General features: G+C 17.8%; 3 protein-coding genes across 3 annotated transcripts in view; 2 read left to right on the top strand and 1 right to left on the bottom strand.

The window, feature by feature from the left end:
- Positions 1 to 1,403, top strand: part of PF3D7_1231600 (pre-mRNA-splicing factor ATP-dependent RNA helicase PRP2, putative) — a gene marked incomplete at both ends in the record, with an annotated part of 3,507 nt that extends 2,104 nt beyond the window's left edge. The window contains one exon of the mRNA XM_001350675.1: positions 1 to 1,403. This exon is cut by the window's left edge and continues 2,104 nt beyond it. Coding sequence (XP_001350711.1) covers positions 1 to 1,403 — 1,403 coding nt within the window.
- Positions 1,404 to 2,473: 1,070 nt separating this feature from the next.
- Positions 2,474 to 2,893, bottom strand: PF3D7_1231500 (mitosis protein dim1, putative; the record flags this gene model as incomplete). The annotated part of the gene is made up of 1 exon (XM_001350674.1): positions 2,474 to 2,893. One exon carries the CDS (start codon positions 2,891 to 2,893, stop codon positions 2,474 to 2,476), a length of 420 nt encoding a protein of 139 aa, XP_001350710.1.
- Positions 2,894 to 5,431: 2,538 nt separating this feature from the next.
- PF3D7_1231400 (amino acid transporter, putative) lies at positions 5,432 to 11,816 on the top strand (the record flags this gene model as incomplete). The annotated part of the gene is made up of 3 exons (XM_001350673.2): positions 5,432 to 5,603; positions 5,930 to 11,394; positions 11,619 to 11,816. The coding sequence occupies 3 exons, from the start codon at positions 5,432 to 5,434 to the stop codon at positions 11,814 to 11,816; spliced, it is 5,835 nt and encodes a 1,944-aa protein (XP_001350709.2).
- Positions 11,817 to 13,088: the final 1,272 nt, after the last annotated feature.

Here is a 13,088-nt window from a genome sequence, read left to right as displayed (position 1 = left end):
CTGAAGAAGACAATATGAAGTTTTTAGAAGATATTAATGATAAGAAGGATGAAAGGAATAAAAACCATAAAGATGATGAAAATGATGAAAATGGTGAAAATGAAAAAAATGATAAAAATGAAAAAAATGATAAAAATGATAAAAATTATAAAAATGAAAAAAATGAAAAAAATAATGATAAAAATGATAAAAATAATGTAGGTAATAATTCCAAAATGAATGTGTCACAAAGTAAGAATAAAAGAAATATTAACGAAGAAATAGAAGAACTTAAAAGAATAAATACGAATAATAAAATAAGAAGGAAAATTATTTTATCAACAAATATTTGTGAAACGAGTATAACTATAGACAATATTGTATATGTTATTGATTCAGGTTTATGTAAACAAAAAATATATAACCCGAATTCAGGTATAGAATCTTTAGTTACTCTACCATGTTCTAAAGCATCAGTGAATCAAAGGACAGGTAGAGCAGGAAGAAAAAGAGATGGGAAATGTTTTCGATTATTTACAAAAAAATCATTTATTGATTTAAGTGATAATTCAATTCCTGAAATACAAAGATGTGAAATTAGTAGTATGATATTGTTATTAAAAAGTTTAGGTATGGATGATATTATTAATTTTGATTTTTTAGATCCTCCTTCTCCAATTGTTATTATTAAAGGATTAGAACTTTTATATTCTTTAGGTGCTTTAAATGATGAAGGAAATTTGACTAGGACAGGACGCAAAATGGCAGAATTTCCAACAGATGTAAAATCAAGTAAAATGATTTTATCCGCTGCAGAAAAATATAATTGTGTTGATGAAATATTAAATGTTGCATCCATGTTAACACATGCTAATAATATTTTTTATGTTCAAAAGGGTAAAGAAAAAGAAGCAGAAAATATTAAAAAAATGTTTATTATTGAAGGTGGAGGTGATTTCTTACTCTTTTTAAATATTTACAAACAATGTGAAGAAAATAATTTCTCTACCTCCTTTTGTTATGATCATTTTTTACAATATCATACACTTATTAAAGTTAAAGATGTAAAAACACAACTATTAAGTATATGTGAAAAAATTGATATACCCATTACAACTTGTGGTATTGAAAATCATGAATCCATAAATAATATTAAAAAAAGTATTGTCAGTGCATTTTTTACTAATGCTGCTTTACCTGTTAATAAAACTGAACTCAAAATTATAAAATTAAATCAAGTTGTTAGTATATATCCTAATTCTGTTCTCTTTAAAAAAAATATTATGGAGGAAAATGAAAATGTGTGTATCATTTTTTATGAAGTTATTAAACTAAATAAATCATATATACGACATAATATACCTGTAAATAAGAACCTGTTATTTCAAATTGCAGACTTTTATTTTCTTAATAAAACGGAATAATCTTTATAAAACTTGTCGAAATTATTTATTTTTTTTTTTATTTTATTTTATTTTTTTTTTTTTTTTTGCAACCTCAAAAATGTGTAAAACATAATATTAAACATAAAAATGGATTCATAAAAAAAAAATTCATAAATAAATAATTATATATATATATATATTTCTTTTTTTCGTTTGTAATCTTTAAATTAATTTTTTTCATAGTACAAAGTTATAATTTTTTATACCATGTGTATTATCTCTATAACAACATATATATATATATATATATATATATATATTTATTTATATTTATGTATATATATTTTTTTACTCATGTAAAATGAATAATGTAATAATTTTTACCAAGAATATTTACTTTTTATTTATTTTTTTTTTTATTATTCTTCCTTATTAATTTTGTCAATATTCATTTCCCTTAAAATTTTAAATTGTTATCATTTATGGTTTCATATTAATTTATTATTCCTATGCATCATTTTTTTTTTTTTTTTTTTTTTTTTTGTGTATACATTTGTTATAATATTTGTTGAAATTTTTTTGTGTTATAGATGTGTAAAAAAATAAAATTCCTATAAGAATAAATATAAAAAGAAATGCAAAATTTTTACATTTAAATTATTAATTCTTTTATATATTTTTTTTTTTTTTTTTTAACACAAGAACAAATAAATTTATTTTTACAAAAAAATATATATATGAATATTTTTTATTTTTAAAATATTAATTTGTTATATGGTTATGTTTTTCCAAAAGGTTATACATATATATATATATATATATATATATATATATTTTTTTTTTAAAATGAAAAAAAAAAAAAAAACATAACATTTTAATTTGAGTGAATTACATATTAAATCAGTATATCCCATATAAAAAATAGATGTTTTCATTATGATATAACATTATTTTTATATTTCAATAAAACAAAAAAAAATAAAATAAAATAAAATAAAAAATAATAATAAATAATAAATAATAAAATAGCATATATTGACAACTATACATATATATATATATATATATATATATATATATGTATCTATACTTTTCAACATTATAATAATTCAGTACTTATATTTGGTTGAATAATCTTTTGGGGATATAACTAAACCTCTTCCTTTTCTTGCACCTCTAAAAATTGTTTCTACGATATCAATAAATTCTTGTTTATTATTCATAGGCCAATTAATTTTATTATTATTTCCAGTACCTAGATCAATCATCATATGTTTGTTTCGATAAAAAAACATAACAGAAACAGGATCATATAATTCATACATAGTATTAAAGTCAGGAACTTCTGTAATATCTACTAAATAAATAACACAAAAATTTTTTATGTCTTCTACTACTTTAAATAATAACTCATCCATTTTCATACAATCTGGGTCATAATCATGACCAAAACGAATACAAACTAATCTTTCTTCTTCGCTTAATATAGCTTGGTCAACGTCCCAGCCGCTATGTAAATGGTATAACATATATGACATTTTATAAAAAATTAAGTAAAATGAAATTAAATTATAGGAAATAAAAAAATAATATTATGAACCATTCATAAATTTATAAACAAAAAAAAAAAAAAAAAAAAAAAAAAAAAAAGGAAACATATATATAAAGATATAGATATATAAATTTTTTTTTTTTTTTTTTTTTTTTATCATATAATTAAAAACATTTTAAAATAATCGTTATATATAACCAAAAAAGTAAAATATTATAAAGTAATTAAAAAAAAATAAAATCACAAATGTTTATTTTTATATTATAAATATATTGAAAAAATAAAAAATCGAAAAAGTCTACAAAAAATATTATGTATAATTTTATTCATATTTCTTATTCTTTTTTAATGATATAAAAAAAATAAACTAAATAAATATATAATATATATATATATATATATATATATATATATATATAATATATTTATTTACTTTATTTTTTTTAAATATAATGGTACTATATATTTAATTTGAATATGAATATTTTATAATATATATAATATATAATACATTAAATAATCTTCCTACTACCTCCAGGGAATTTATATAAAAAAAATTATTTTTTATATTAGAATATAATATGTTTATTAAAATAAAATATATAAATAAAATATTCCTCTTATTTAAAAAAAAAAAGAAAAAAAAAATTGAAACCATATAAAATATAATTTCCTTATTATAATAATATAAAATAAATAAAAATATATTATATGTATTATATTTACCTATTTTTTCACTTAAGTATTTTATTATAACATATATTTATTTTTTGACTGAATATAAAAATATTACTTTAATTACACAATATGATGTATATATGAACCCACTTTTAATATTTCCTTAAATATTATATATATATATATATATATATATATATATATTTATATTATAAAAAATGTTTTTTATATATTTAAAAAAAAAAACAATAAAAATTTCTAATATTATATAAAATTTTAAAATAACAAAACGAATTATTATTTATTATATTATATTATATTATATTGCTTGTTTAATTTGTTTTTCATTTTTTCTCTATTTTAAATCACATTATTTTTTATTGTTGAAAAATGGAAAAAAAAAGAAAAAAAATTTGTCTTCATTAATTCGAAATAAAAATAATTTAGTGCTCCTCTATTTTTTTTTTTTTTTCCCTTAGAATATTTTTTAACATACATTTTTTTTAATATCCATAATGATATATATATATATATATATATATTGATTTATTTATTTACACATTGTTTTAATATATTTGAATAAAAAAATTAAGGCCAAATATAACATATATATATATATATATATATATTTTATTTTTTTTTCATTTTGTAATTGATTTTCTGAATTATTTATTTAATATAACAATAAACATTTTTATTTTTTTATTTTTTTATTTTTTTATTTTTTATTTTTTTATTTTTTATTTTTTATTTTTTTTTTTTTTTTTTTATACTGTATATTAAACTAATGGTACTGAAGAAATTGCAGCAATTTATTAAAAATAATATAGAGCTTGTGTGAAATAAATTTTTTTCCCATAAAAGAGGAAAATGTTATGATCATTTTTTTTATTAGAACATATTTGCTCTATCTTTAATAATCATATGTAACTATAAAATTATAATTGAATTAAGGAACATTTTCAGGTTTTATTCATTTATTTATATATTTAATTATTTCCTTTTTTTTTTTTTTTTTTTTTTTTTTTTTTTTTAATATAATGTAATGTTTTTATATTTTAAATGTCCTTGAATATAATAATTCCTTCTTACAAAATAAAAAATAAATAAATGAGAAGGAAGTATTAAATAAAATAATAAATATATATAATAAACCAAAATAAGAAATTAAAGATTATAAAAACATTTTTAAATATTTTTCTTTTATAAAAAATGTACTTTTTTTTATGAATGTTTATAACGTGTTCATATATAAACATTTGTATGTTTTATATAATTATAAAACAAGCACATATGTTACAATATATATATATATTAATTTCATATATTTTTTATGTATAATTAAAACGATTGTGTAGATATTAAAAAATTCAGTAAAATTCAAAAGTTATTAAAAAAAAAAAAAAAAAAAAAAAAAAAAAAAAAAATCATATATATTATAAAATTTATAAATCTATAAATATGTAATCAAATTATATATTTATTCATTTTCTCTTTAATCAATAGTGTGTATATTGTTATGTAATAATTATTGCACGCACACAAAAACCTATAGATTTTGTGTTTACCAGATTTGGGAAATATATATGTATAAGTTAATATATCAATATATTAATATGTTAATATATATATATATATTTCTTTTTTTTTTTTTTTTTATGAATACATAACAAGTTTTTCTATATGTTCAAGTTATATATTACACAAAAATTACTTCTATACATAATGAATAACATCACATATTTTTTTAAGTGACTTTGGCTTGTTTTTTTGAACATTTTCTTTTTTCTTTTTTCTTTTTTCTTCTTTTTTTTTTTTTTTTTTTTTTTTTATGAAGATGAATCTAAAATGGTTATCTAACATAGGGTTTTCAAATTATAATAAAAAAAATAACAAACAAAAATTTGTAAGAAGTAGAAAAAGATTTCGTACCATAACATGGAAATACACAAAAACTATTGGACCTTTTGCTTCCTTTATATATTTATTTAATCAAAGTATTGGTTCAGGTATAATTATATAGATTATAAATATATAAATGTATATTTATTTATATAATAAGTAAAAGATAAAAATAATACATTTACCATTTAATAAATTTAATTTGTAAAAAAATAAAATAAAATAAAATAAAATGTTTGAATAGAAATTACAAATTAGTCACATGAATATATTGTTATATAAATGTTTATTACTTTAAGTTTCCTTTTTAACAATTGAATCTAATGTTTAAAATTATTAAAGAAACAACATGTACAAAATATATATATATTTATTTATATTTATTTATTTATTTTTATATTAATTTGTTATTTCCTTTTGTTCGTTTCTGTAGGTCTATTTGATATTCCAAGTTTAATAGATGAAGTAGGATGGATCCCAGTAATATTTGGGAATGTGTTCGTGTGTTCGGTAGCTGTTTTTTGCAGCTTAATGATTTTAAGGGCTATGACTATGATACCAAAAAACAAAAACTTTGAACAAAGAATTGAATATAGTGCAGTTATAAAATATTTTATGTCTAATGAGAAATATAAATTTGTTTCTTTTTTATACCATTTAGGAAATATATGCAACAATATTTGTGGAATACTAGTCATATCGAAAATAATTGATATATTTATTATTAAATTATATGGATATACTATATTATTTCAAATATATCCACAAATAAAGATAACAAAGTGTTCTTTAAATCTTTTAGATGCTATGTTTAATGGATATTATTATACAAGTACAGGAGGGTATGAAAGAATAATGATATCAGGTTTTACTATTGGCTATCTTATTAATGCAATTATATGTATTCATTTATCCTCAAAAGGATTAGAAGAAACAATAAATTATCAATATGTTGTTTTTATGATATTTATGAGTTCATTTTTGTATTTATCTGTTTCTTCAACCATTTATTTACTATCTCAAAATTATATAGACCCTTCCCCTATTTCATCTATTAGAAACTTGAATATATACCATAAATTTATATTAAATAGAACCCATTATGAAATAGATTTAATAAAAAATTATCATAGTTATAATGAACTTAATAATTTTAAAAAGAAATTACAACTACATAAAAATCCATCTTTTCATGATTATCCAATATTGAAATGTATAACCGAACAAAAAAAAAATATATCCAATGATTATCTTTCAGAACTTCCTTATAGAAAAGATAATCTTTATGAAACTACTGAAATAAAAGAAAGCATACAAAGAAAAACAGAAAACATATTTAAAATGTCTACAAAAAAAAATATACATGAATATAATAATATGGAATATATAAAAAAGTGTCCATTTTTCTACCAAATTCCTTCACATTTATATAAAGAAAAGATATATATATTTCGTTATAGCATTTATTATATCATTTTATCACGCTGTTCAAATAATATAAAAATAAATTATTTTCCTAGAAACCCTTATTTTTTTACCATATATCAAATATTCAATCCAAAAAATAATGAAAATGTGTTGTGTCACAAGTATAAAATTAACGATGTCAATAGTAGGAGGAATACAGTATTTAAAGAGGAAAAAAATTATCTGCAGTATGATAAAAAGGAGGAAATGAAAACAAAACCTGAAGATAATAACAATAATAATAATAATAATAACAATAATAATAATAATAATAACAATAATAATAATAAGATATTTTTGAAAAATTTATATTATATGATAAGTAAAATTGAAGGAATAAAAACATACTGTATGGGAAAAACGTTTGCAAATTTTATTGATTCTTACGGATTTGTTAGTAATATACCATCATGGGGAAATGAAATAACAGATGAAGTTAATGTTTCTAAAGCTATATGGTTTAGTAGCATTTTTACTAGTATATTTTATTTTATATTTGGGTTAATATTTTGTTTGAATAATTCCTTTCAGAAAATTAATACATCTATTTTGTACATCTTTAACTTTGTTGCTGTAGCTCCTAAAGTTATTACAGGTTCAATATCGATGCGATATGATTTAATGAATCTGGATATATGTTCCGATAATTTAGCCTTTTTTTTTGGTTGTGTAGCTCCTTTTTTGTTTGCATGGATATTTTCTAATGGTTTAATATTTTCAGACACTTTTAATTATATAAGTTTAATCTGTGGTCTTTTTTGTAATTTCTTATCACCCGCATTTGCTTATATATCTGCATGTGAAAGTAATAAATATATATCCAAAAATCCTCTCAGAAAATATACTATTATTAATCGTAAAAAAACGGTTTATTCTTCTAGTTCAGATATTAGAAAAGCATTGGGAAATATAATTGTTCATTTTGATGTTAATAATGAAAATGTGAAAAAGGAAGAAAGTGAAAATGAAAAGGAATTAAATCAAAACGAATCAAATCAAAAAAAATTAAATCACAACGAATCAAATCAAAAAAAATTAAATCACAACGAATCAAATCAAAAAAAATTAAATCACAACGAAAGATATAAACAGTATAATAGTACAACATCTTTAGATAATTATGTTAATTCAAAAGATTCAATAAATGATTCACTTAATACAAGTTCTTATTTTAAATATGTAAATGGTGAGTATAGACTTAAAAGTTATTCCTCAAATGAAGATAATCAGATAAGTCAATGTTCCCAAAACTCATCGACTAATACATTATCAATACATGACAATATGTATGATAATGATAAAAATTATAAAAATGATAATAATGATTTTTCATATGTGGATAAAAATATTAATTTGAATAATTCTGAAATTATGAAAACAAATGTTCCTACGGATGATAATATTAATAATGAAGAAAATTTAAAAAATATGAAAAAAAAGAAAAAAAAAGGAGTTATGTTTTCAGATATACTTGAAGAATATTGCGAAGAAAATAATTCAAATGTGAAAAAAAAACATACAAGCAATGTTATGGACACATATATAAATGAAAAAATGTTAAATGAAATAACTTTTTCAAATGAATCAAAAATAATGGATGAAGAAAATATCCAATTAGAAAACAAAAATATATCTTTACAAAATAAAAAATGGGATGATAACAGAAAGGATAAAAATACAAAAAAAAAATTAATGTTTTCAGATGATGTCAAAATATTTAATGAGAATTCAAATAATGAAAATAAGAAAAAGGTGAAAAAAAAAGGGGTAACTTTTATGGATGAATTAGAAGAGGACAAAAAGTTTGATGATCCAAAAAAAAATAACATTGAAAAAAATGATAATAATCATAATAGCAAAAATAATGAATATAATGAGAATACGAAAAAAGATGAACAAAGTACGGTACTATTCTTAGATGACGTCAAAAAAGAACAAAATGTATATAATAGTGATAAAATATCTTTTCAAAATCAACCTGAAATAATTTACTCAAATAACATAAAAGTGATTAATGAAAATAATAATGATTTAAAAAATATAATATTGGAAGAAAGAAAAGAAAAGAATCAAGAAGTAAATTTTTTGAATGTTCCAAAAATTTCAGTTATAAAGGAGAAAAAAAATGAAATTGATTACTCAGAAAATAAAGTTATTACAAAAGTTCTTAATTTTACAGAATATGAAAGGAATTTTAGTGATTCATTTGTAAATTTCAAAATTAACAGATTAAATAACATGACAACTCATGAAGAAGAATTACTTAAAAAAAACAGAAGTTTTGAAAACCATGAACAAATTTATAAAAGACAACGAGAAAAATTAAAATCACATTATAAGAGTTCTATGTCAAAGGTAATAGAAAATTCAAATAAATATAATAATTTAATAAAAGACATAGAAGCTCTAAATAGTAAAGATATAAATGAAAATAATCAATGTGATAATATTACAATTGAAAAAGAAAAATTAAATGTTAAAAATGATTTGGATAATCCTGTTTTCATTTTTAATACAATTAATAATGATTCAAATGATAAAACATTAATTACAGAAACTTTAGATGATGAGGATAATAATAATTTGAATGATGAAAATGATAAATATAACTATTCAATTAAAAACGATATTTTATATAATCTAAATATTGATAAACAAGATAAATATTTAATTAACATAAAAGATTCAAGTGATAAAAATGATGTATATGTAAAAAAATATAATTCTTGTAAAGATAATCTAACCCTAAACAATAATAATAATAATAATAATAATAATAATGATGGTGATGAAAATATATGTTTATTAAATTCAAAGTATCATTCACAAATGGACTTGTATCATAAAAGAATCTTTTCTTCTTCACCAGAAGATATGTGTTCAAAAGTAATATCAAAAAATGAAAATATGAACTCATATAATTTATCAAATTTCCTAAGGGAGGAAAATAACGATACAAATAATATCTCACATTTACACGATTTTAATAAGAAAAAATGCTCATCATGTGAAATAATAGTACCACAAAAGGATGATATGATGAACCGAATGCAAAAGAATGTAATAAATATTTCTAATGAAAATGTGGAAAATGATATTCTGAACAATAATGATCTTAAGAAATATGAAAAAAATACATTATTTGTTAGACAAAGGAAAAAATTAAAATCATCATTTCATGCAAATGGTGATATGATAATGGGAGATAGTAAAGAAGCAATACATAAAGAACAAATTAACGAATTTCTAAGAAAAATAAGTAAAGAATCTATTATATATAAGAATTATGATAATATTGATCCTATTATTTTAAATACATCAAATCAAAATGATTATCAAATAAAAAAAGAAAATATGACCATAAACGAAAATAAAAATGTTCAATCTAATATAAAATTACAAATACCAACAATTAATAATATAAGTAATACAAATGAAAATATATACAAAAATGAAAAGAATCTTTCATTGAATAAAACACAATATCCTAAAACCAGAGAAATTATTAAACATAAAACCAATTACAAATTTGATGACTTGTCAGATTTGGCAAATGATATAAATAAATTCGAATTAGATTATGAAACAAATAAAAATGAAAATTATTTAGGAAATATTAATAATATAAATAATAATATAGATTTACATAAAAATGAAGATATCAATTCTGAAAATAAAGATTGTTATAATATGAATACACAAACAAATAATATACAAATAAAATCTAATGAAAATACAAAATTAAATGATAAAGAACAAAATGATATTTTAGAGGATTATTCATCAGAAGAAATTGAAAAATCCGATGTAATAAAAACAATTGAAAAAGTATATACAGAATTGGCAAATAAAATGCATTCTGAGAATTCTGAAAATGATGTTAATAATGATAATGATATTATAGATTGTGTAGATATACGAAATTTTAAAATTATAGATAATAAAAGCCCTGTGAAATATTATTATAATTCTTTTCATAAAAGTAAAATTTTAGACAACAAAAAATATGATCATATTTTTTCAAATAATATTATGGTAGATAATAAAACAAATATGGATCACTTATGTTCAGTATTTTTATTTGGAAATCCGTTAGAAAGAAATGAAGAAGATGTAGATAAAAAAAAAAATACAAAAGAAAATGATGAAAGTACCAAAACAACTATAAATATGGAACAAACATATAAAATTATACAAGATAAATCTGATAATATAAAAAATGAAAAAAAAAAAAAAATTTCTTTTAATTTATCTGAATCAGAATCAAATGAACTACCAAATCGTGCATTTTCTAGAAATTTTACTAATTCTAATGGAATAATTAAAAAAATTATCACTGCAGGGAAGAATAATTCAAATAATTTCAAAGGACTTACTTTAAGGAAATCGAATATTAATTCTATTCCTGATCATGAATCTATAGATTATAAGGTAAAAATATTTATATATTCATGTAGTCTTATATATTTTTTTTTAATTTTACATATATATATATATATATTTATCAATTACGTTAACATGCACTGTACTTTTATTATTTATGTAATATTTGTATGAAAAAAAATATTTACAAATTTAATATAATTAACATATATCATTATTTTATTTTGTTTCATTTTATATTGATATATATATATATATATTTTTTTTTTTAGGAATTAAACGAAATAATTGATAGTAATGATAAAGATTTAAATAAAAACATGTCAGACAAAATAGAAATAATGAAAATTAGAATTCATGTATATCCATATATTCTTCAAAAATATCATGTAGAAACAACTTATGTTCTATTAGGATGTTTAACAACTTTTTCTTTTGTTGGTATTATAACTGATTTATTATTTGGTTAAATATTAATATATATATATATATATACTGTTAATATATAAAATTCTATTTTTTGTTATATAATTTTTTTTTTATTTGTGGTTTTTTAATATGTATTATTATTTTGAATGAAAATTATTAAATTATTTTTTTATGTAAAATATTTCATTTATATTATGTTTCTAAATTTTTTTTTGTGCTTACATATAATTCTCCTTACACATGAATTTTTTTCGTTTATGGAATTTTTAATTAACTTTATATATAAATAAACATATATATGTATATATATATATATTAACTTTTATTTGATATTGTAAAGATTTAATAAAAATATTTATCTATATATATTAATTCATAGAAATTTTTTTTCTTTTTTTTTTTATATGATTATTTTACATTATATATAAGAAAAAAAAAAAAATTTTAAGTATTAATATATAAAAAAATAATTCATTTTTCCTTTTGAAAATATAATTTTTTTTTGTTTTAATATTGTCTTACACAAGTATTATAATACTATTACAACGTAATTTTATTTATAATAATAATATAAACTTGTTCTTAAAAATTATTAATATTGAAAAGAATAAAATTATATTTTATATATTATATTTCAAAAATGACTTTTTTTTTTTTTTTTTTTTTATTCTTCACACATTTCCAATAAAAAATATATTTAATTTTCCATATTAATATAAATAATTTTTATTTTTATATTTACTTTTTAATTCAAAAAAAAAAAAAAAAAACTTTTTGTTTAAGGAAATAAATTTAAACTTTTGTACATGTATTATATAAAATTTTTTCCAATTTTGTAAATATATAAATTTTTCTATATTGCGATGTTATAGGTACTATTGAAATATATTTTTAATTTTTTTTTTTTTTAGTACATATATTTTTAAGATTAATACACAAATTTAATTAAAAAAATGGAATAAAGAAATATTTTATTTTATAATGCACATTAAAAATTCTACAAAAATAAAAAGAAAAAAATTAATACAGTCTGTTAATTTATATATATATATATATTTTTTTTTTTTTTTTTTAATTTTTATTATAATATTTAATATATATAAAAACATATTATATAATTAATTTTATAATATAAAGAAAAAAAAAAGACAAATAGATTAAATTTGTATTGAAATTTTTTCTTATATATTACTTATAATAAATCATATTGTATTATAAAATTGTGAATTAAAATCGTTTTCTTTTAAATAAAAAAAAAATATATATATCATTTTTTTGTAAATATTCTATATATATATATATATATATATATA

Source organism: Plasmodium falciparum, assembly GCF_000002765.6.
Source record: "Plasmodium falciparum 3D7 genome assembly, chromosome: 12".
Classification (NCBI taxonomy): domain Eukaryota; phylum Apicomplexa; class Aconoidasida; order Haemosporida; family Plasmodiidae; genus Plasmodium; species Plasmodium falciparum.
Note: the sequence above shows the minus strand (reverse complement) of the source record. Positions and strands in the feature narration are given on the sequence as shown.